We start from the raw sequence: 25,403 nt of genomic DNA on the forward strand, positions 1-25,403 counted from the left end.
CTGTGCAGAGAAGACCCGCTACTGGGAACTTGATTCCCAGTGGCAGCAGCTAAAGGCCATTGCTTCTCTGTACTGGATGTCTCTATGGGTGTGTATACTCCTGTGAATAACTACACACGTGTAAGCAGAGAGCTAACTTATTTAAGTGTCCTATTCTTTCAAATGTGACTCTTGATACTTGGGAAGGTGTTTGCTGCTGTTGATTCTTTTTCACCAGTAGTGAATTATATCAGTGTTGCCAATTGATGTTGGTTTAGCACAAGTTAGGTAATACTTGGTGTTTTTTAAGCTTTAGCTTTCAGCATTGATAGTTACAATGGCTATAATAATTGAACGCAGTGTACTTTTGGATAGCTGTTATAACTCTGAACAGAATCCTGAAAAAAAATAATGTTGTTCAAAAATGAGGCAGGGGGATTGCAAAGCAGAAGCAACAGTGATAATTTTATGGGTTTAATGTGACGTTTTGTGAATTGTATGTTAACCAAAGGCTTTGGTTTAGAAAATCTGGTGTTTGGGGAGAAGGTTTCTAATTCACTTGAAATACTGAGTGACTTTCCTGTTTTGGACCGTAGGTTACATTTGAAAAATCCTCTGCATTTCTAGTTCTGTTAAACATCATTCACATGTGAAAGCTGCTCCTGTTCGATCCATTAACAACTGCTCTTGTCATCTTTGCGACAAAACGGTGAAGTGCAGACAGCTGTAGATTAACTTAACTTCTTACATTTGCTTTATGTAAGTTGATGTATAACTTCATTTACAAATTATATTTGGGCCTCTCAATTGCACAGGAATGTGTCCCTTCCTGAATGACATACTGGTTTTTGGGGTTTTTCCTAATATGAGTCCACATACTCCAGAGTGTTTGCTCAAGGCCATAACATGGTACAGGTTTGTTCAGCTGTTCCCAAATGCCATTGTTGGTGAACAGTAACCGAGATTTTGATCAGTGGTTTTTTTTAACAGTCCAGGGTGAACTACTAGACGATGGGGGGGGGGGGGGGGGGAGGCTCAAGAGTCCATGGTATAGACTTAACTGACTGTAAGTAGTAGAAAATACAAACTGATCTGCAATTTTTGTATGTATCTAAAATATCTAATGGAAAGAGGCAATGAGGAACTGCAAGAATGAATTGGCATGCTCGTGATTAATGAGGTACCAGCTGCTGGATTTGGATGAAAAATAGGAAGTAATAAGTATCACGTGTTGTCAGCCCAAACAAGCAGCTGATTGAGTCTTCTGGGAAGAAATTAATGTATAAGCAGTTGTCAGTCAGCTTCTATAAGCAGCCAGTTTCTCTGGAAACCAAATGTTAAGCCATTCTGAGTAGTACAAGACAAAAGGTTTCTTGTGTCTAAAGTAGAGTGAAATAAGTAAGAAACTCATTGGTACACTCCACTCAGTAGAAACCACGTAGCATATCACTCATTTTATTCTTATGTTACTAACTGCAGAAATGTTAGCAATACTGTACTTCTCCAGTTCTGCAAAGACCACGGTAGGATAACCTGATATGACCTAATTTAATTATGAAGTTAGAAATTATTTCAACTATGGGAAGTACCACACACATGCAAACAAGTGCTTGTGCAAACTGGAATATGGTAACGATCCATGTAAGTTTCTGCTATTGCAGAAAAAAAATGTTTTAAGAATCATTAATCAATCATCTGGGGATTTTACACCAGCAGTTTGAAGCAGGTAAGTGGTGTTACACCTACCAATAAAAAAAGGAAGAAGAAACACATTTTAAAATGTGATCTGATCTTGGACTTAAAGAACAGCATGAATTCCAAAACATGTTGCTGCAGAAAGGAAAACTATTTGCCAGATGAAACATTCAGAAATACATAATTGACTATTTGTAGACTTCTTTCAATAATATAAAAGTAAATATTTGTGAGGCATTAACTTTTTAAGTCATTGATATAAAACCAAGAACATGCTGATACAGAAGAAATGGTCTTTATTTTGCGTTAGTTTAACACTGTCTATATTTCTGGTCCTTTCTCCTAATTTCAGATCATTTTCCTAAATATTCTTTTCTAGCTCATTATATTTCCCCCACCCTGAGGTCTTCACCTTCAAAATTCAGCTGTGCAATAAGCATGTGATCTTACTAGCATGCCAGAATAAAATTCCTAGTGTGCTTGATTTTAAACAGTTGGTTGGAAACAGTTGTTTTGCAGCTGGACCCAATTGGCCCCAAGTCCCCGTTCTACATGAGCTCATCCCATTGAGCTCCGTGGTGCCCCACTGACCTCTATGGGAACAGTGTGTATAAAGCCTGGGGAGAACTGATTTCATGGAATATGTGTTTACCAGCTGGAACCAAGATTTATCGCCTCATTCTGACAGCTGTTGAGTGGCATCTGCTGTCACTAGCTTGAGGAAGCATTTACAGCTTGCAGGGCCTTGCAGGACTGATGCATAACCTTTTAAAGCATTCTGAAATTGTTTGCAGCATGCTGTTTTCGTAGAGAAATACTTGGTTTTCTCTTTCGTTCTTGGTGTAAATGCTTTTAGGTGCAGGTATAAACGTTAGATGTAGCAATGGAGGCCAAGAACATCAAGAGAGGCCATAAAGGGAAGTAATTCTTTTAAGTGCTGCCTACTGTTGACAGGGGAAAGCTTTTATATTGTGAGGTTTTTTTGGAAGTAGCCTTGCAAAGGTAGTAACTGTTACCTCCCCCGGGGCAGATTAAAACAGGATGGTGCTTTCTTTTCTCAGGTTGTCAGGTGCGGTGTGATGATAATTGATCTGATTTTCTGGGGGAAAATGGCATAAATAGCTCATGGAAAGCAGAAATTGCTCTTGCCAATAAAATAAATGGGACATCTAATTATCTAATGATTACACAAATATACTCTTATCCTGTGCATTGAAACATTGATTCCTTGCATGCCCTTCAGTTTGTATGATTTTTTTCTCTTTTTTTTTTTTGTTTGTTTGAATTCTTAAATTGAAATTAACTCAGGTATGCTTCAAGATGTGTACCTAAGATGGCCTCAGTGTTTCTACAAATGTTTCAGTTTTCATGTAGTGATCTGTTTTTCATTGTGAAAATAAAGAAATACCAGGGGAAATAAAAAATATTTAAAATATGATCTGTGCAGACTTACAGAAATATCCAAAACTGTCATGTCTTTTGGAGAGTTGCTATATCAATTTTGGATAATAAATGTAAGCATAATCTTCAAAAGTGTGAAACAGAAGGATTTTAGATATGCCTTCAAGTGCAAATCTCAACACATTCCTAAATTAGACGTTTCATCTGTGCTCTCACCACATTTGTCAATGCAACTATGGCTATTGTATCCTTGTGGAATAAATTGTGAGATTGGCACATCTTTTTAGTATGAAAATATTCATCCAGAAGAATGGGAAACAAGATGTCAGGTAATGCTGCATTCCAGCAATTCTGTAGGAAATGCAAGTTCTGAAGTTGCTTAGGGATTGCTCTAGAGTGATTATAGTGCTTTTAAAACACTTGTGTTAATATGCTGATGTGAAATGTGAGAGCATTTTGAATGAAGACAGCAGAAGCACAGAAAATGATTACCAAAGCTATTAGAATTGTTACGTCTAGCTAGGAATAGTGATATTTTCCTAATCTGTATGTGAAGCAGTATCAGCTTATTTTTCTTTAAATGGGCAGTAAGGAAGTGTTTCTGTTTGCTTTTGTTACAGTAAAGCTAAGGAATTCCTGAATTCCTTGACCTCAATGATAACACACAGTCTGTAAATCAAAAAAAAAAAAAAAAAGCATCATTTTTACATCGGTAAAGCTAAGGAATTCCTGAATTCCTTGACCTCAATGATAACACACAGTCTGTAAATCAAAAAAAAAAAAAAAAAAGCATCATTTTTACATCGGTAAAGCTAAGGAATTCCTGAATTCCTTGACCTCAATGATAACACACAGTCTGTAAATCAAAAAAAAAAAAAAAACAAAAAAAAAAACCATCATTTTTACATTCTGCTCTGGAGCTATCTTTAAAACTAATTAATTTGATTGTGAAATCTTTAATAGCCCAATCCACAAACATTTGCTTCTGGATTGTGATGTCTTTCACAGGCAGTTGCACTGAAACCAGCACTTAGAGTTATGGCCATGGGTGACAAACTCCTGCAGCTGTGGCTGTCCCTGGTTCTTGTACGGCATTGCCATCTGTGCCTAACAAAACCCTTGTCTGTGGATTAAAGCTATAGACCTCACCTGGTACCAGGAGGGGATTTACTTGGCACATTTGATAACCAAAAGTTGGTTTAGACAGGAAACCCCATGTTTGTGGGAACTTCTGTGGTTTAATTTCTAAAATGTTATTTTATACTTGAAAAATTTCTGCGTGCAGCTGTAGGCGTATGCCTATACGTGTATGTTCAAATGGGGGGGAAAGCAAAATGTGGGTTGAACCTTTCTGTTCAAATGTTACAACCTGGCATTTAGAAAGACAAACACTCTGACAAAAATCATAAGCATCTTGATGCTGTGGAGCCCAGGAGCTGCAGGCGGCTGATGTGCGTGCGTAATAACGCTGTGTACAAGGGTTGGCAATACCTGCCTGGGAACAGCATCACCGATACTTGTGTTTTGAAAGGGGAGATCAGAGTATACTCGTTAAATAAAAGGGTGATGATGATGTATTTAGTAACTTCTGTTACTAAATATTCCATTTAAATTACAAAATACTATTCCATTTAAACGGGACTGAGAGAAAACAAAAATCGGGGAGGGGGGGGGGGAATGTGACTGCAGTCTGTTTTGAAAAATAAGTGGAGACGCTCGGGAGAAGCGGCAGGCCCGCGGGAAGCGTCGGTGCCCCCGGAGCCGGCGGCTGCCGCCCGGGGCAGATGCCGTGTGCAGCCGGCGGTGCCCCCGGCCGCCGAGCGCAGGTGCCTGGCGGGACGCGCGCGTCCCCGCTTCCCCGGCCGGGTCGGACTTAACGGCCCGGGGTTGGGGGTCCCGGTGGGGGCGCGGACGCGCCGCGGGGTCCCCCCGACCCGCTCGGCGGGGTCCCCCGGTGCCCGTCCCGCGGGGTGCCGCCGTGCCCGCCGTAGGGTCCCCCGGTGCCCGCCCCGCGGCGGGGACGCGCGGCGGCGCTGCCGGCGGCGGCTACGTGACGACGCTCAGGTCCACAATGAGCCCCGCCGCGCGGGGGGGCGGGGAAGCGGCGGGCCCAGCCGGGAACCTGCCGGCGACACGGCGGAGGGCGAGGCGCCGCTGCCCCGCCTGCCTCTGCCGCCAGCCGCGGCCGCGCCTGCCGGGCACGCAGCTCACCGCGGCGGCGAGGTACGGTGCCCGCTCCTCCGCCCCTCTCACCCCCTTTTCGGGTTGCTTTGGGGTTGTATTTATTATTATTATTGTTAATTTTGTTTTTCCCCGCGGAGCTGAGGAGCTCGTGGCCGCCCCCGGACCGCGCTGAGGGCGGGGGTCCCCGCTCCGCCTGCGGAGACAGGGCCGCGCTGCGAGGCCCCGGGACCACGGCTGTCCTCCGGCGGCTTGTACCGGGGGAGCGCTCGGGAACACCACCCCACCCCCCGCAGCACGTAACGGGGAGGGACCGGCGGGGGCCCGCGGGTCATTTGTTGGTTAATGAGGGCCGGGGCCATGGGGCAGCACGTGAGGGGCGCGGCGGGGCCGCCCCCGCCCCAGGGGCCGCATTGGCTGCGGGCGGGCGGCCCGGCTCGGCGGCGGGGCGGTGCGGGGGCAGGAGCGGAGCGCGGCAACAAAGGGCGGCGGGGACGGGAGGGGAGGGGAGGGGAGGGAGGGGGTTGGGGGCGGTGGCCGCTCGGGCGGCTCGGCTCACCTGCCCGCACCGCTCTGTCTCTCCCGCAGCCCCGGCGGCCAGGACCGCTCGGCAGCCGCGCCAGGGCCGGGCAGCGCCGGCGCGATCGCAAATGAAGTGCGAGAACTGCACCAAAAAGGTGAGTGCGGTGGGGCCGGCGCGGGAGGTGTCCCCGCACACACGCAACCCGGCGGCGTCCCGCTGTGCCCGGGGCGGCTGCGGCCCCAAGGTCACCGGCCCCGGGAGCGCCCGGCGGGGGGCAGAGAAGGGGGGCGGGGGGCGCTGGGGAGTCGCTGCCCCCCGCAGGGGCGGTGTGAGAGCGGGGCTTTGCCCGGGGGGTGTCGGTTTAACACCTGGGGGAAAAGACCTGTAAAAGAACCGGGTTCGTTTTTCGGGACACAAACGTCTCGGCGGAGGTGTTCTTGTGAGCGTGTTTAGTGTAATAGGTGCGCGTCTGATGCTTTGTTTCAGGAGTGCAGTAAGAAACAGAAAAACGATGATACGCAAAGTACATCTGTTGATGTGTTGAGTTCAAACGATGGTTTCGAAGAGGTAATGTTCCTTCATAAATTCTGATACGTTTCTCCTTGTATTCTTTTGTTGTTGTTGTTGCAGAGGTGGTTAGTAGTAGAGAACTTCCAAATACTAAACATAACTAATGAACAAGCAGTTGTAAGCAGTTATGAGCACTTCCAGGCATCTCATAACATGGGAATCAAAGTGAAATAAAAAAAGACCCTTACTAATACAAACAAAACAAAAATTGATGTACTAAAATTGTTTTGGGTGTCGAAAATCTTTCTTGCATCAAGTTTCCAAAACGGAGACAGAGCTTGTAAGGAGGAAGGAGGAGTTGTGATAGTACAAGTGTAAAAAACGTCTTCTTACTCTTTATATTAGGCAAACTTGGAGATTGCCTCCTGTTCTTCAACAGATAACTGTTTCCCTGAGAATGCGTTCTTAATTGAGGGGGTTTTGTTTATGTTTTTTGCACACAGTCTGGTTATGTTGCACTGCTGTCCAAGTATTCCTTCTTCCCACAGATGAGCTGCCAAGGGTATTGTAGCCAGAAGTATGAAACTCCTGATCTTATGGTATATGTTCAGTGTATCTGTAGGACCGCGTTGTTTGTTGTATGTTGTGGTAAAAAGCCAAAGCCATCTTGCTGTTAGAGAGCACCTGGCTGTTAAAAGAGATTTAGTAGTTCAAGTAAAAGTTTTATCAGTTGCTTGGTAAGTTGATGGGGAATGTCAGCTCTGAAATGCGATGCAAATTAAGTTACTAGAACATGGACTAGAAGGCTAAATTTAGATCTGTGTTTACACTTAAACATTTTGCAGTTTCACAGTAATAATAGGAGCAAAAGTCATGAAGAAGGATGGAACAAATTGCTTTGATTACTTCTAAGTAGTCTTGGATGTTATGCAAGTGTCATGGATTGTCTTGTTTGAAACAAAACAGTGACAGCATGTCTGCTCTTCAGCTGGGTGGCTCATTGCAGAGGTCTTGAAAATTGGTCAATCGTTATTAAATACTTGTTTACTTCTTTTTCTTCCCCCTTAGAAAAATGAGTTTCATACATTGGCTAATGCTAAAATACTCCTTAGTGACTGCCTAGCTTGTGACAATTGTATGACATCAGAAGAAGGAGCCAGAGTTTTCCAACAGAATCAGAAGGAGCTCTTTCATATTCTTAACCTTAACAAGGTAAAGTGACACGAACAATAACACAGTTTTCTGTGAGGAGGAGGCAATTGCAGAATGACTAAGCAGCTTGGTTTCCCAAGGCAGATAATGTGAACATTCGTCAGTATGTATTTTTTCTAAAGAGGAACTGAAAACTTAGGCAAGATGGGAATTAAGTCCTTAAAATAATTTTGTGCTAGAGATGCAATATCACAGCACTTAACCTAAATGCTAAAGTTACTACATCTGCAGAAGTAAAATTTTTGGAAAATGTTACTACCTCATTACTGTAGTAAGAAATTAGTCTGTGGTTCAGTGTTTATAAATACTTACATCTTCATTACGAGGACTGTTCTGGGTGGTTTTGGTGCCAGTGTATCCATATAATATAGTTACCAAGGCATGTTTCTGAAAGTAGAATTGGTTTTAATATATATATTTGAGCTGACTATATTTGGAACAGAATTTTTTATCCAAATTCTTAGCAAAACTTAACAAATTGTTCTATTGCTGTCTTATTTTCTGTTGTTCTGGATTTCCTGGAAGCTAGTTGCTATGCATGGTGCTCAGTTCTTTAGATCTTGATACTGAATTAATTTATTTCTGCTCCAGACTTCTTTGCCCTTATTTGATATGCGAAAGCTAGCAGAATTGATGCTTTTTCTTAACTTTACATAAGTGTCATAAATAGAGGCTTCGTTACATAGTGATTCGGTTTTCTTAGAACTAGTTTAACTCTCCAGGCAGCAGAATGTTGTCATACATGAGAAAAACAGAAGAAAAGGGGCCTGGGGGGAAATAATCTTTCAGGGTCGCATGGGTCCTGTTAAGAGAGCCTACGATACGGGGGCAGCCAGGTGCCTTCCTCAGATCTTCAGGGGTCCAGAAGAGGACAATGAGAAAGAGAGATGCTTTCCAGGCAGTTATGAGCGTTACGTGAAGGGTCATTACGCAGTGTTTAGGGTGTCTAAGTACAAACCATGGTCTCAGCATTTTTAGGGGGAGACTTGTCTCTGGCATAGTCCTGGTTTGTCTTCCAAGGGTTCCACTGGTGTGGAAAACATCCCAACTGAAACACAAGCTTCACCTGCAATTCAATGTCACAGTCACCATCAGAGCTATAGAGCTGCACACCATCTTAGGTATTTTCAACAGGTTCTTCAGTGCTGACAGACACTGGTTTGTTGAGGGTCTTATCACGCCAGTTTCTCTCAACAACTTCAGCGATAGACACGCAAGAGCCTTGACAAAGGATCAGATCTGTAACTTGCTGGGTTGGATTTATAACTTCAAATGCCCGTGCTCCTGTAAACTTCAGTTTATCTATTTATTAATGTTTAAACATGCTGCTTTTTTCATATTGGCTAGAGTGTTTCATACTGCTATAACGTTGTAGGTGCTGAATGTCTCCTAACTTTCCTTATGCCATTTGGAGACCAACCGCAGTTGTCCTAGGAGGGATGGATTTCTCTGAGTTATATAAAAGAAACATCTAGAGATGAGCACTGACAGGATCAGAGGAACGTCCTGTTGTGCTGTCAGGAAACTTAGTAGTTGTTTCACAGGGGTTTTAAGGATGTGGCCCACTGAAGCACAGGACACTGAGCAGTAACTCCAGGAGTGGGAAAGGGAGGGAAAGCAGGGAGCTTTACCCTGTTGTAATTACATACCTCGTTTCCTTTGTTGTTTTTTTTTTTTGTTTACCAGAAATGTGATACCTCAAAACACAAAGTGTTGGCAGTGTCTATATGCCCTCAGTCATTGCCTTATTTTGCTGCTAAATTCAGTCTCTCTGTGAATGATGCAGCCAAGAGACTCTGTGGTTTCCTCAAAAGTCTCGGTAAGTTTGGGGTTGTTACGATGGTGGGGCAGAAAGGAGAGATTATTTCAGGGTTTTGCTTCCTCAGCAGAATTCTTTGTTACGCAGTTGTAAATGGCCCTTGCACAATCGAGTTTGAAGTAAGCACTCTGACATTAATGACAGCGCGCCGGCGTGACGTACACCAGTGTCAGAAATGGATTGGAGGCATTACCCTGTTGATAATAAAGGTCACAGAATAGAAGGACATTACAGAGCTGCCTTCAAAACCTTCACTGCCAAGAAATCGGGGAGGATTTGTTCATGAGCTTAAATAATAATTCCCCTTATTTTGTAACTTGAGGGAAGAAGTTACCCTAAATGCTTTCAGTCCTTTTGACATGTTATATCTCTAGAAGATTCTCAGTTTTGTTTTGCGTGTGATTTCACATTACAGAAAAAAGAATGGTTGTATCTGTCTTTTTTTACGTTAAAGCTGTATTTCCTTTGCTCTTTGTACTACATAGGCTAAGTTTTATGTAAAAAAAAAACCAAAAATACTTTGCCTGTTGGTTTGGATTTTTTCTTTTTCTATGTACTTAAGGGAAGAAAGAAAAAGACAGTGATAAACCTATAAACTGCTTCCTCTCATATATATGTATATGCATTTATATTTTTCATAGGGTTTATGCATTTCTGTACCCAGTACATTTTATTAATCTAAAAGGAATGCTAAGTTCTGGTGGGCCTCGGTTTCTTAGAATGCGTTCATTATCTGTGCCTCACTTGCTGCAGGGACGTGCTCAATATTACGTAGGCATATAGGCAGTTTGTTGCTAAATAAGCAGACAGAAGTTCTCTGCTCTGTTCGTGATATGCTCGTGTACCTTTGCAGACAACTTCAGCGATGGAAGATAATGCCTCTTGGCTGGACATATTTTTGGGGTATAATGATACCTGACTTCAGCTTGTCTTGAAAAGAATGCTCTTTTCAAGAGTCATTGCATATGGGACAGGAATGGTGAAATCCCATTCAATTAAACAAAAAGCGAGTATGTGCTGAACCCCAAGCTTCTCATAGGGAAGTAGACAGCTATAAGAAGTTTGCAAGATGGAATACATTCTAATAATTCGCTTTTCCTTTCTGCTTTCTTTCATAGGGGTGCATTATGTATTTGACACCACTATAGCTGCTGATTTCAGTATCCTGGAGAGCCAGAGGGAATTTGTGCAGCGGTATCAGCGGAGGAACCAGGAGGAGCATGCCTTACCAATGTTTGCCTCTGCTTGCCCTGGTGAGAACAGATTTTTCCAACCTTCCTGCACTTCAGCCTAGTCTCATTGGAACTGCCAGTGAGCTAAGGAAAGGTGGTTTCACTTGGGAGCTTTACATGACAGGGCGTTTTGGCTTTGCTTTTGAGAGTCACCAGATACTGCACACTGTACTTGCTACCAGTAGTGCTGACCATCCTTAGGGCATTTCAGTGCATTGCTAGGTGGGCCTGTTTTTCATGGGCTGTTGGGAGAGCAAGATTTGTTTCCAACAAGCATAATCAGCTTTCTCCTATGTAAGCGAGGTGCCACAGCCATGAATGTGAACCATGCAGGCAAAGGAGGGTGTGATCGTGCTGGATAAGCATGTGCTCATTCACTGTAGGGCCTTAGTGGGGTACAAAGGTTGCAATCTATCCCTAATCTGCATCTTACAGTTTTCTGCTGGAGCTCTGTAAAAGGCAAGGAGTATAAATCCTGTTGTTGCTCTGGGGGGGGAGGCGGGGGAAGACTTGCTGCAGTCCACAGCCTCTGATAATACAAAGAACCTGATTTCCTGTGCTAGTGTTTGTATGTGGAATTTATGAGTCAGTTGTATTTCCCATCAGTTCTATAAAAGGAGCTTGCATTGCGTATGAATCTTTAGATAATGAAACTGAGGTATGGAGGTGCTGAAGTTTTTAGTGCTCTGTGTAAGACTTCAGGAGAAATTAATCAGAACTGGATTTGAGGAGTTAGTGGCTGCTGCTTGTGTGTTCAGACCACAAAGTTTAACATGGTATTTCCTTATTGAAAAGAATCTTTAGGGAACTTTGCTAACTGATATAATTAAACCACAACCACCATCACTTCAAGCAAAGTTTTGAACTTGCCATCATTCTTAATGACTGTGAGATGATTATGTTGTAACACTTTCAAAATAATTCCACTTATGAAATAATTCCCACTTGAAATAGTACAGATTTGACTCAGTGTCTCTCTTTTGAGAATTTTGCACATGAGAACTTGTTCTATTATGAATAGAACCTGCACTTAACACAACTGAAAAGATGTAGAACATTCAGTCATTGTTTACTTTTGCCGTTCATTAGCACAGTCATTTCAGTTTAAGTATGATAAGTCACGTTTCTAAAAGGGAAGTATCAAAAAGGAAGCAAAAGTAACTCCTTTGCCTATTCCCCCCTCAACTCCACCCTAAAGTTCATGGTGTTGCTTTTCAAAAGGCTAATAAAAATACAAAAATAGGTTTTTCTAGCTTTGAAAAAACTTCAGTGTTAGATTATGGCAACATTGTTATTATCTTCAATGCTAGATTGCATTCTTAAAATAAATGTTACAGTGACAAGAGAGTCAGTCAGAGTTGAGTTTGGTGATCCCCAGAATCTGCTGTTGTCATCGAATTAAAAGTATAAATACTGCTGTTGGAGTGATACTTGTACTTTTGTTTGCTCTGTGTATTCTGTAGTGGAAGTATCTGGGTTATGCTTTAGGAACTGCATACATGTATTAAGAGGAAAGTGTCTTCTCCCCGCCCCCCCCTCCCCTTAACTGTTATCTTAGTGTTACCACCTATCTGCAGGAGCAGACATACTGTATGTTGCTTTTTTTCCTGTAAACCCTGTAAAGTTGAAATAACCCCCTATTACTTAACTTTGTCTTGTACATTGTTTACTTAAAAGAAATCCTCAGGTTTTGCATTTTAGAACTTCTGAGATAATTTTAATTTTCTTCACCTAGAAACAGCTCAGACTACGTTCTGCTCTCACAGGAAATATTTTAAAATAGTTAACTGAGCACTTTTCTTGTCTTTATCTGTTGTATAAAAGATTGTTTCTGTTTTCAGTGCTACTTACGGCGTTAGCTGTCTGCTGTGGTATAGATGTCAGCAGAAGCATGGGTGCTTTCCACTTCTGGAAAAGCGAAATATCACTGTAAAGCCATTCTGAAAGCATGGGGTATTTTGTTCCTATTGACAGCAGTTACAGGAAAAAAAAACATAATCTGTAATCTTTAAAGTAAGGTTGTTCACTGTTTCCTGACTTGGAGTGCATTTTCTGTTCCCCATTCTCCTTCTTCTTTCTGACCCCAGATTACATAAATTTGCCCCAGAAATGCTGTTTACTGAGAGTGCTTATCACGGTGTGTTTCACATAGTTCTGTAGATATAAGGTCAACGTGAACTCAAGAACAACTGCTTTACTCTTGTTTATCTTTGGGTATAACAGAAATACCACCCTCTGCAGGAGTGGTCTGTGATGTAGAATCTACCATGAGCAAAAGAGTATAGCCCATATAGTCCCAGAACCTAACAAAAGGGCATTTTATCATCTTTGTCTTAATTTTTCTTACATCCTCCTCCTTCTCTTTGAAAAGAAAGAGAGCTAATTCTTTTTTTTTTTTTTTTTGGAGGGGGGTGTGTTTCTGTTGAAAGTACAACAGTTTAACTACTCATTGTATATGTAGTATCTTGGAAGTAATCAGTTCTCTTTGTTAATTTACCAAACTGGTAAGCAACAAGAACCACTTGCTCTGGGAGCCAGCCAGCATTTTTAATGCATTGCCATCCTCTGTGAACCCAGGTCAAGAGGGCAGGCTTGCAGCACACACAGGAGGAGCATAAGTGTTGGGGATCCAAGTTTTTTTGTCCCAGTCAACTAATATCCTTTTACAGAAATGGGGTTTTACAGTAGTGGAAGTTTTTATTAGTTTTTCTGCACTTCATGCTGATTGGTAGATACTTATAGCATGCATCTTTGTGATCTAATCATGATAAACCACTAAAAACAAGGTGTTCTGAAGTATATCTGTAAGAATTTATACAGTGATTTGTAGGGGTTTCTTCTTGTTCTTTGATACTAACACAAGCTGAGAAATGGCTGAGAATCGGAAGGAACGCGGGAAGGTGTGGGGGTGCAGGGGTGCTCTGATGGAAGAACTGGGTATCTCGAGCTCCCTGAGACTGGCTGTGGAATTTAGCCCCGCTGATGAGTAGGCAGAAACCGCTAGTGTGTATGTGAAGTGCAGATAAATGCCTCCTGTTGCTCATTCACCAAGGCTGCCTGTATAATTAAGCAGCGGCTAATGGTCATTGTGGAGCTGCCAACTACAAGATGCTTTTTCCATCTTCTGCAAGGAAAGAAACAATTTAAGAAATTGCTTTGGGCAATACCTGCTGGAAGTCTGTTGGGATTTAGGGAGTTTTCCTTATAATTCATGACTACAATATCCAAAATGCTCTAAAAACTAGCCTCCTAGCAGGAGTGCAGTGGTGATTAATGGCAATCATAGTTGCAGTATAACGGAAGGACTTTTCAGAAATGCTACTAAAGTACAAGGCAGAATGTTTTTAAAAACTCTGTTTTGTTTGAAGCAGTTTTTGTTCTATTAGACAGTACTTGAGACTAAAGCCATTTAAGAAATAGATGCGTATCTCTCTTATACAGAATATGCTCATATGGCCTTTTTACCCAGCACCAAGAGATTAAGTCCTTTGTTGCAGGTAGTGTCTTGGACTTAAGTCCAGGTTGAAGTTGGACATTAAGCAAACTTCCTACTCGGAGCCTAGCGATTCAGCGTAGTCCTGCCACCCTTTCTACAACAGAAAGGAATGCTTGTTGAAGGTGATGCAAGTCTTTGAGATTTTCCATGGAGACCAGTATCTGTTAATCTTGAAGTCTGTACTGTAACAAGAATTGGGAATATTTAAACAGCTGGAGGATCCTCATGTTTCCCTAATACTTTGTCATTTCCATCAGTAAAATGTTATTACACTGGGAAAACCACTTTGCCATAGAGAGATGAACCGTCTGAACAAGGCTTGGATTCCAGTTCTGTGCTGCTGTTGGCCTTTGTGACTTAATTATTACCAGGTGTTTACACATACGTGTTAATTTCAAGCTTAAGAATTAACCTATGGGGTTTACCTTTCCTGGGCAGCAGGTACTTCACAGCAATTTTTCTCTTTTGTATGAACACTAATCTGTTCAACGTTAAAAGGTATCTTCTTCTGTGAAGTGTGATATTTTTCACTATTTCTTAGCGCCAAAGGCAACACACTCCCATAGAAGGCTGGACCTAACACTTCTGCACAGCTTGGGTATCTCGTTCTCCGTTCATGCAGGTGAAGCAAAATGTTCTGAGTGCTTGCTGTGACAGGTCCTGGGCTGTTGTGTTTGGTGAGAGCTGCAGTGCCTAAGAAAGAATTGCACACCCTGCATATCTTGATCTGCTCCTGTGTCAGTTCCTGTTGCGGAAGGTGGGGTTATCATAGAACCGCTCTGAGTATTGGGGTGGTCTGAACGTACACAGCTTGTCATAGCTGACACGCTGAAGGAGCCTGGTGAAAGGGAGGGGGACTCTTGAGTAACTAAGAATGTTGAGCACGAGAAATTTCAGTTGATTACTCTGTGGGGGTGTTTCTAAAGAAGGCGTGGCTACTCTAACAATAGTAAAAGAAGCCATTTTTTTCCAGGCTTAATCCATGTGCATCTTGTGATAATGCTTTCATGTGACTTCTGTTGTAGAGGAGGCAAGCTGAGTGCATGGGTATTAAATCTCAGAAAACAGAAGATTACAGTTAAGCAGCTGAACAGAGTACACTTGTTGTAGTATCTGGTGATCCAAGGGCTGAGGTCTAGAAAGTCAACTTACTCTTTGTTAGCTGGGGTCCTGTTCTTTCGGCTTTGTTAAATCTATGCATTGGAAAGGGTGTAATAGGTCGTGAAGTTCACAGTGGCTTCTAGGTCTACAATTAATGACACCGTGAATTATTGATAGCCAACTCTAAAGCATTCCTGCAGTTCCCAAGGTGGGGCTTCCAACCTGCACGGGAATGTCCTATCTCCTGTGAAGGTGTCTTCGTTTTTAAGAGCTGTTCTATAACTGCTGCCATTTTGCCGTGCCTATGTGCCACTTCACTAACTGTGATTTTCTGCCGTTCCAGGTTGGATCCGGTATGCTGAAAGGGTACTTACCAATCTTGTGACCTCTCACATTTGCACTGCAAAGTCTCCGCAGCAGATCATGGGCTCCCTGGTGAAGGGATACTTTGCCAGGCAGCAGGTAAGTAATTCTGATTTATTTTTTACCATTACACTCTTCTAAAAAGATGGGCTAGTGGGTTTTAATATTGAAATATGGATCCTGGTGTATTATACAGTGATAAAGCATCCTTTTGAATTGTTTGTCTGTTAATTGAAGAATAAATGGTGCTCTGCTGTTACACAGGTGCTCATGATAAGAAGAATGTACAATGAACCTCATTTCATGTGGTGCAGCATGAGCCAGCATCAATCCTTGTGCTCGCTGTGCAACAGGGGCTTAAATATTGATGGACAGAATTAAATCCAGGGTAGCTAAAGAGATTTTTGTTAAATGCTGCCTGGTAGTTGGATAGCACCGCCAAAACAGGAGCGCAGGAGAGTAGTGTAGGAATTGCCCTGTTATCTGGGATCAATAAAAGTATTGCATCCTAGGAATTTACTTATCTCAGTTTTTTATGTTGAAAAAGTTGCAGTTCTTTTTATGTATCACACAAATCTAACTGCATCCACATGTTATGTGGGAATGCATTGCTGTCTGTACATAGAGAAATACTGATGGACTTGCTGTGAATGAGTGACAGCTAGAAAACAGAATTCTGAAGTTCTGACTTGCGTTCACTTTCTAAGGCAATCAAAAGCTACAGAAAATGTGGTCTGAAGGAATAAGTAAAGTTTCAGCCGGAAGACTTGACTTTTGATGTTTGTTGCTGATGCTTTGTGACTTCTGGCAAATTACTTCATCTGTGTGCAGCAGACTTAAAATTTAATTGCTAGGGATTGATTACTAGTATTACCTGCATAGTTTGTGATGCAGGTACAGGTTTTGTCCCTGTAATCTTTCATGCTGTCACTTGCTCTTTGTGGAATTCACATGCAGTCTCTTCTATGTTCTGCAGAACTTGTCTCCTGATAAAATTTTCCATGTAATTGTGGCGCCTTGTTATGACAAAAAACTGGAAGCCTTGCGGGAAGATTTCTACACTGCCTTGTATAATTCACAGGAAGTCGACTGTGTTCTGACATCAGGTTAAATCTTCTTTAAACTTACTATGTATAAAGATACAAGTGAATCACCACTGTTAGAATAGTCTTCGTGCCAGACTTTGCTTTTTTTCAAGTCTGCTTTGGTTGCAAGGTTGTCTTTTTTTTCTGCTTTAAAAATCAGTGCATGTGTTTGTGCTACTGGTAGTATAGATATTGTATTGTATAGGTAAGACAAAGTGAAAAATACTTTCCTTCTAAGTTGGTATTCATCTGAAAACAAGGTTCAGGTGTTTGGTTTTGACAGCCTCTTGAGAAAGATGAGTTATGCAAATTCATATTTAAAATCATTGTCTTGCTTGTCTGTGGCCATTATTTAATCTCCGCTGGGATTACTCATTCTAAATGTATGGCATCCATGGCTTTTTGGTGTGGCTCTTGTCCTTAGGCTTAATGTCCAAACTGTGTATCCTCCTTTTTCCCCTGCAGCGTAGAAACGCCTTCCAAACCTAACATAGTGGAAAGGCTGAGGATAGCATTAAGCAGAGTCTGGAGCAGGGTGAAGGCCCTTTTCTTGGGGGCTGGAAGTGTCAGGCTTCTCAGTTACTGGTGCAAACTGACTCATGAGAATTGGAGGATGTGACTGTAAGCGCATACAGGTGTTGGAACAGTGATCTCCTACAGCATGTGCGTTTTGCTTTGTGTTGAAAATAAAATGTTACATGTTTTCCTACAGGTGAAATTGTCCAAATAATGGAACAGAAAAATGTGTCTATGAAAGATGTGGCTGAAATAGCTGTAGATAGTTTGTAAGTAGTTTTGTTGTGGATATTGCTTCCTTATTTTGATGACCGATGACAACACCTTTGAGCATATTCAACATAAATGTAGAACTTCTCAAAAGAATGTTTTTTTCTTTTTAAAGAAAACCTCTATTAAAGCCTGAGTATACTAAAGCCTCGTCCTCTATATAGTGGCCAAAAATCCCCAAAGTATTCTCTTAGATGTTCACTGATGTATATAAAAGTAATACAGAACAGATAATATAAAACTGTATGTATGGTCTAAATACAAAGTGGGTAATTGAAGGTAATGATGCCTATCTAGTAACACAAATATTTACGATATTTGAAGATTTTTGTAGCTCCTTATTTGTATTTTAATGCCGTAATATTAGACTTGACTATATCAAGTTCAGGACTTGCTGGTAAGCCTGACTGGCTCAGGGTGTTGACCCCATTCAGAGCTCTCGTATGCTTGAGCTTGCCTAAAGCTGAACAGTCTCATCTACCCCCCTCCAACTGCCCAGCCTCACACAAAGATGCTGGGATGCGGTCGGGGCTGACCATCTGTTCTGTGCTTCCCTCTCATTCACAGCAGCATCTTGACAGTAAATTTCCACTTCCCCTAATATGTTCATGTAGAATTGATAGAGGCACCCTTTCAGGAAATGGTAATTACTGGGGTGTTTTTATACTGAGGACAGCAGTTTTCCAGATCAGATCAAATTGAAACATGCTTTAGATGAAAATCAGACAAAGCATCAAATAGATCTTGTTTGCTTACTGTATGACTGGCTCAGAAAGCAACATGCATATTGTTTTAATTCTCGGGGTTAGTTACAAAGCCTGGTCTCGCTGCTCCCTGATCTTCGTTCAAGTGTGACAGATGTTCTTTGGTATCTTTCCAAAGTGGTGATAGTGGAGCAATCAGCAGGCTTTCTTGCGCAAAACAGAAAGATCTGGAAATTTTTTATAAATCTTTTAAACTTTTGGATAGTATCCCACTTGGACCTTGTCTAGACTGGAGAAATTTAAGCGGTACAGTGGTAACATTTTCAGAGCTGTCTGTGTAGTGTAGCCTGCTGTGATTACTTCTACCAGAGATTGCTACACAGAATGAGAATAACATCAAGTTCTTAGAGACATAATCACATAGGGTTATTTATTTCTAAATCTGCCTGCCCAATAAAAGAACAGGCTCTTATTCAGAATATACTTGTTTTATTGGACCAATTTATGTTGGAAAATGATGTTAATATTTAAAAGCTGATAGTACTGGTTCAAACTGTGAGACCTGATGACATAAATGTTTGCTCCTCTGGGGTCTTAATGGTAGATTTTGCATGGAAATTTATATCAGTTGAACTCCTTTTAAAATAAGTCTCACCACAGCAGCAATTTGTGGTATAGTTCTTGGAATTGCAAAAGTAGTATGGATAAAGTAACTCGTGTTTGAGTTCTCACTTTCGTAGCTAGAGAATGCTAACAAATAGCAATTGGCTAAAATTAGGAGACAAAATCACCCAAATTTATTTAAAAAACCAAAACAAACCAAAAAAGTTGCAGTACTTCCTAAGCAGATGCAGTGCCGTGGCACAGATGGGACAGACATTCTAAATTTGTAAGCTTCAGCTCTGTAGTGATTAAAATATTTCTCTGCCATGATGAAAACTTCAGTATTTTTTGTTAGCAAGGTGTTTGCTGTGGTGGTTTTCACTGTGGTTTCATGGCTGAGCGCTGTGCTGGGGCTGCTGCTCGGGCAGGAGCTGGCAGTGTGGGCCAGGGAAGGTCGCGGCTGGGTGTCCTAGGAGGAAGGGAATTAGACTGTATCTGGAGAGGCTTTTACACACGGGAGCCAAGGACATAATCTGTCTGTTTGCTAATCTGAAGATGAATATCTCTTCCTGAAACCATTACCACACAGCCCTATTGATTTCTCCTCTGCCAGAAAGGAGCGTGAGGCTGCAGAGCTGCAGTCTTTGGTGGCTGCCAGCTCATCAGTGCCGATTTTCACTGAGGGAGAGCTGAACCTTCAGGAGAATGCTGGATACGATTTGGATATGATTTCACTAATTTTCTTTACTGAACTATAGTGTAGCAGTTATCTTAAAAGTATTGCACTAGCCTGGCCGCAGCTGTGCTGATTCGGTGTTATTTTAGTGGCGCAGTGTTACAGACTGTGACAAACAGCTTCTGGGGCAAGAGAGTTGTTCATCAGCAAAGGCTTGTAACTCTGAAGTACTTCCATATTCTCACAGGCTAAAAATGACTGACTTATTTTTTCCAAAAAATGTCTCCAGAGCAGTGAATGGTTGTTAACCAAGTCTGTAGGCTGTGCTGAATGGGCATTCTTAGAAATTACTGTTGCTCAAGGGTGCTGAACATGGAAAGCCATGCATCCTGTTGCATTTTTTTCATCATCTTACTGCTGTCCTGAATAGTTTTAATTTTTTTAGGCTGCAAATAACAAAAATGTTAGTATGTTCTCACTCGCTACTATAAAACTGTTTTTGGTGGGGGAGGCAAGAGAAGGGGAAGAACATAGTATTTTACTGAAGTGAAGTTGATTTTTCTTTCTGTTGTTTTCTAAGGTTTGGTGAAATAAAGGAGGGAGATGTAGTAAGGCATGAAGGGAAGAGATCCGATGGTTACCTGGAGCACATTTTTAAGTATGCTGCAAAGGAGCTTTTTGGCATGGATGTCAAGGAAATCACCTACAAAGCATTAAAGTAAGTTAAGAGTTTTGTGTCCTTGGAATATGGCACTTGGAAGGGGACCTACAAGATCATCTAGTCCAACTGCCTGACCACTTCAGAGCTGACCAAAAGTTAAAGCATACCATTAAGGTCATTGTCCAAATGTCTCTTAAATGTTGACAGGCTTGGGGCGTGACCCGCCTATCTAGGAAGCCTGTTTCAGTGTTTGACCACCCCCTTGGTAAAGAAATGGTCCCTAATGTCCAGCGTCCTGGTTTAGTTGGTGCTACAGTGAGTCCCAATGCAGTTATTGCAGAGCTGGCTCTTTTGCTGGTAGGCATGCAGACCTGTACATTTGTTGCTATGAAGTAGCTCATGCTAGCTTTAATTTTTAATAACTTACGTGCCCTCAAAAATTAAGTGTAATTCCATTCTGAAAACTGAACCCCAACTTCTGCTTAATTCCGTTTAGAGACTGGAAGAGTTCGGCTTAACTGTTCTGTTAAACCTGTTCTGTTCTCTTCAGAGCATCTGAATAGAAACTGATGCAGCTGGATCATCCCTTTGGTAACGCAGGAGTTTAAAATATTCTCTGCATATCTTTACAGGAACAAGGACTTTCAAGAAGTTACCCTTGAGAAGGATGGTGAGACAGTGCTGCGTTTTGCAGCAGCTTATGGCTTTAGAAATATCCAAAACATGGTTCTGAAGCTGAAAAAAGGAAAGTTTTTATACCATTTTGTAGAAGTCCTTGCCTGCCCAGGGGGTAAGAATAATTGTGGATTCACAGTCGTTCTGCACACATATCTTGAACCTCAAAGGAAAGTTGTCTTAGAGGCAGGCACTTAGTTTCATTCCCTCTTAATACTCTTCTTAATCATCTAAAATGCTTACTATTTAATGAACAGTCCAGAACACCAATTACATGTGCAAGGTTGGCTCAGAAATAGATTGGATTTTCTAAAATTAACCACAATGTTATTTGCTCTCTTCTGACCTATAAATAAGTGACAGTGTGGCTTTTATGATTATTTCAAACCTCAGAGGAAATATTCTGAAATAGTGGTTGTCAAGGGCAAGAAAAGAGACAAGGAACTTAATTAAGATCATAAAAACACGGAGAAGGCAGAAAAGATTGCAAACAGAGAAACCTCATTTACGCTGAAGTGATGTTGATATTGGAGTCACTTTAAGTAAATACAAATCTGACAGCATGGAGGGTAGCTCATGTAGAGAGACAACTTTTTTCTTTAGACAAGTATGAAAAAAAATTCCAAGTTAACATAAATTTTCTTTTCATATCAAATATTCATCCATCACCCTTGTGGCTTTTTTTTTTTTTTTTCTTTTTCCTAAGGGTGCCTAAATGGAAAAGGTCAGGCACAAACTGAAGATGGAAAACCAGATAAAGCACTGCTTAACCAGATGGAAGAAGTGTATGCTGCAATACCTGTTCGACTTCCAGAAACCAATGCGCACGTACAAAAGATGTACCAGGACTGGCTGGAAGGCATGGACTCTAAGAAGGTCCAGGAAACTTTGCACACCAAATACAGTGCAGTAAATCAAACAGCAAGCAATTTGGATATCAAATGGTAATAAATCAAACTTGCAAAAGATTTGCTTATGTTAGTTACAGATTCAGCACTGGAAACATTCTATGCAATCGCAGATGCTATGCACTAGCCGAGTGTATGAATGAGACGCTTCCTACTTGTGGATTATTATTTGTGAAGAACCATTGCTTTTTAAAAACAGAAACAGAAATCTTCAAAAGCCCTGGTTCCTGCCATTGTCATTTAACTCTTACTGTGTGTAATCTCCTGCGTATAATGGGTTTCTTTATTCAAAAATGTGTTCTTGCAAGGTACATAAGCACTTTCTGCCAGGGGCAGGGAGTGTAATTCCTGATGGAAGTTACTCCCTGAAGTGAAGGGTTCCCTTCATTTCACAAAATGGGCTCCCCCGAGAAGGTGAGATTATTGTACTCCTACTCCTAGGTGTGCAGTCCGTTTCATCACAGGAAAATGGTCATCATGAATTTCAATGTTGTTGTGAAGTAACTTGGGATTTACTTGCCTTGTTAACAAAAAAATCCCTTTACAGGGACAAGTGTGTATATGGAGAAGTGTAATGAATTTATATATGCCTTTTATCCGTATCTTAACAAAACCTATTCAGTTCCAGAGCTAGTCACTATTCCTTAGTGATGTAATGTTTTGTTAGGAACAGGATGTTTCATGTAAGCTGAACTTGGGGAAACCAATGCTAAATGGTTACAACACAGTCCTTCGATAAAAATAGTTCTAGGTAAGTTGGTTGGTACAAAAAGAGAACTTTTCCTTGTAAGTTTTCTTAGAAACTTGCAGCTAGGAAGAGTGGTGCTGCTCATGTTGTCTGGCAGCTTTAGGAGAGTGAGACGTGCTCGTGTACTTCACGTGAGCACATGCATAGTACAGCTTTGCTAGATCTGCTGAGCCAGACTTACAGCACTCTTGTTCTTTCATGTTTCAGTACACAGAACACCAGATTGTTCTTTCATTTATCTCCTTGTTGACAGACTTCTGTTAAAATAACTTTATGGAGTGCCTCCAAAAAAAACAACCAAGTAGCAATGCTTGTGAGCTCATCAAAGTTACTATACATTGGCTTCATGAATTTTGGTGCGCTTAATTTTAAGTGTATCGTAGAGGTCTCATTTGACAGACACCTCAAAGTGGTGTATAGTGCAAACTTTTCTGCAACTTCATGAGCTGGCAGAGGGTTATTCAAGAATGTGATGGACAAAAAAAAATTGAATCTACTGCCAGACTTCTTCCAAGTTTTCCTATTGGAATCAGATTTGTTCACAATTAATGGCTGTTTGAAGCTAGCAAAGTTTCAGCTTTCCTTTTCCAGTCTGAAAGTGTGGGTGGGCTTTTTTAATCATTTCAGGCAGTTTGAATGAATCTTGTCAATTTCTTAATATTGCAGCTGCTTGTATGAGTAAGATCTAATACTGCAAAAAAACCTGTGTTATTTGAAATACGCATTTAACTTGAACACAGTGGGTGAGATAAATGCATCAGTGAAGTTGATTCAGGTCCTTGCATTGCCTAAACAACAGAGGCTCGAAACGAGACAGACATAAGTGTGTTACCCTGATGACAAGAGATCTCTTAATGTGAAGCTGTTAATAGAATTGCAGCTTTCAACGGAACCTCCACCTAAACAACAGAACATTTCACTGAGAGATGTTTTCTTTCAAGTGAAAATGAATTTGATTACTGTGTTAACCTGAATGCACACAATGAGATTATACCCGTAAATCAGCCTTTAAGTTGTTCCTTGTTGTAATAAAAACATTATACTTAACGTGGTGCAATATCAGAACATCTACAGAAATCTACCTCTGTACAGGAAGGGAGTCTAGAAATTGTGGGAAGACCTATGTATAGCTGAAACTGTAATAAATGTCTGCTAAGGAAAGATGGTGGTGTTGCATGAAATTGCTGAACAGATTACTTCTAGAAGCAACATCCAACTCCTTTGGTCTAATTTTCTTTATCTGTCATAATTTCCTCCAAAAACTTCACCAGATTTATCTTGTAATAAAGTAGCCTTGTTCTGTTTGTATAGGCATACGTTTCTGTGTATATATGGTTTATAGCTTGATGGCATGTTTAAATTATATTGTTTCAGTTCTTTGTATGGTATGCTTATTTTTTTAATGTATGTATACTGGATGAAATGGTACGGAAAAGTTGCTTTTCTGATGAAATCTTCACAAAACGACACAAGAGCTGCCTTGCTGTTCTGAAAGGATACCCTTGAACCATTTGTACAACTTGAAAAGTACTCACCTTGCATAGGTGGCACTGCTGTTGGCGTTCCCTTTTGCCGCTTGCCTGTCGCGCTGCAGAGCCTTCCCGTGCTGCTGGGAGCCCCAGCAATGGGCCAGTAAGTGAAATCGGTCTGTGTACAGTGTGCTGCGCTCCCACCACAAGGGAAATTGGTGGCTCAGTGCGTAAAATAAACTATTTCAATTGAACCCACCATTTCTTCCATCTGCTCAAGTGTTTTAACCTATTGGGATAGTAGCAATGTAAAAATCTAGTGGGTTGTCTGCCACAGTATTCTTTCTGAAGGCGAGGAATGCATCTAACCGTGCAGTTTTTAGTGGCTAGGTGGAATGTATGTATTATAACTAGTGACTTACAGTGACTGATATTTGTCCTTTTTTTTTTTTTTTTTTTTTTGTCAGCTTTTGTTTTATAAGACTTTTTGGAGTAAAACCAATTTGAAGTTTTTAAAGTCCTCTTCTTTAAAGTGCCAGTTTAAAAGAAAAAAGTGGGGTTTTTTACTTAACTGTAATGAGTCTTTTCCCCCTCCACCTTCTTTCACAAAAATTTTAACATGTTGAAAAACATTGTTGCAGCTTCATATATAGTGAAATCCTTGCCTAAGATTTGATTCTGGCTTTTACATTTACAGTTGAGAAGTCTTGTTGTTGACAATACATGTTTCTAGCCACACTTTCTGAAACTACAGCATTATTTAATTCCCGGATACAATTTTGGCAACTAATAATTTTCATTGCTACTGCCTTTTCAGCAATGGGAAAAGTTCCTAGAATGGTCACAGCCACCGTGCTTTACTTCTTAGTTGAATGTTGTGCTGAGACAATCTTGTCTCTAAATGATTTTTAGAAAATACTAAAATGGAGGGATTGTGGGGAAGTAACCGGAAATGCTGAATTCATTTGGAAATTGTCTTGGGGTAGAGCATATCGAGTGCTTGATGCCTGGGGTTACGGTATTTCATGCCGAGACTGCTAGAACAAGGGATACGCATCGTAAAGTACTTCTGCTACGCCTTCTTCCGTAAGTTTGCCTCAGCTGCAGCACCTTGTGTTTGTCCACTGTAGTTAATGAACATGGACAGACGTGGACTATGCTATCACTTAGATGATGTGAACGGATAAATCTCTACACAGCAGTCTCAACTGGATTATATTTGGATAATGTTCAGTTACCTAAATTTTGGTGCTTTGTATTCCAATGGAGCATGACCATGAATTGTCCTAAATAAATCTTGGTACCAAATTACGTACTGTTTCTGTGTTACTCCATATTAAAAACTCCTTAAGTACGTTTTGTTTTAACATAGGTGCTTGTCTGGTGAAAGGGGCATGAATACTTGGCAAGGCTGTAACTAATACCGTATCAGGTATTTGTGAGTGTTCTGGCTTACAGCTACACTTCAAACTGATAAATGGAAGGAGAAATTTGCTGGATAGCAGTAGGAAATGGTAAATTGCTGTCTAGAACTGTAAAGTAATATATTGAATCGTAGCAAGGCAGACAAGCATCT

The 25,403-nt window shown here is 41.2% G+C and overlaps 1 protein-coding gene across 4 annotated transcripts; it reads left to right on the top strand.

Annotated features, from left to right (window-relative positions):
* The first annotated feature begins 5,196 nt into the window (after positions 1–5,196).
* On the top strand, positions 5,197–25,138 carry NARF (nuclear prelamin A recognition factor). 4 transcript variants are annotated; one of them, XM_040579804.1, is made up of 13 exons: positions 5,197–5,298; positions 5,845–5,933; positions 6,266–6,346; positions 7,358–7,501; positions 9,188–9,320; positions 10,439–10,573; positions 14,590–14,670; positions 15,493–15,611; positions 16,489–16,618; positions 17,310–17,382; positions 19,947–20,084; positions 20,660–20,817; positions 21,409–25,138. In XM_040579804.1, the coding sequence occupies exons 2-13, from the start codon at positions 5,907–5,909 to the stop codon at positions 21,648–21,650; spliced, it is 1,461 nt and encodes a 486-aa protein (XP_040435738.1). In that variant the 5' UTR covers positions 5,197–5,298; positions 5,845–5,906; the 3' UTR covers positions 21,651–25,138. The 4 variants fall into 4 exon arrangements, with proteins under 4 accessions (XP_040435738.1, XP_040435756.1, XP_040435745.1 ...); XM_040579822.1 differs by lacking the exons at positions 5,197–5,298; positions 7,358–7,501 and having other exon boundaries at positions 5,791–5,933; XM_040579811.1 differs by lacking the exons at positions 5,197–5,298; positions 14,590–14,670 and having other exon boundaries at positions 5,795–5,933.
* The last annotated feature ends 265 nt before the right edge of the window (positions 25,139–25,403 follow it).

The sequence above is a fragment of the Falco naumanni genome, chromosome 1 (genome assembly GCF_017639655.2).
Source record: "Falco naumanni isolate bFalNau1 chromosome 1, bFalNau1.pat, whole genome shotgun sequence".
Lineage (NCBI taxonomy): Eukaryota > Metazoa > Chordata > Aves > Falconiformes > Falconidae > Falco > Falco naumanni.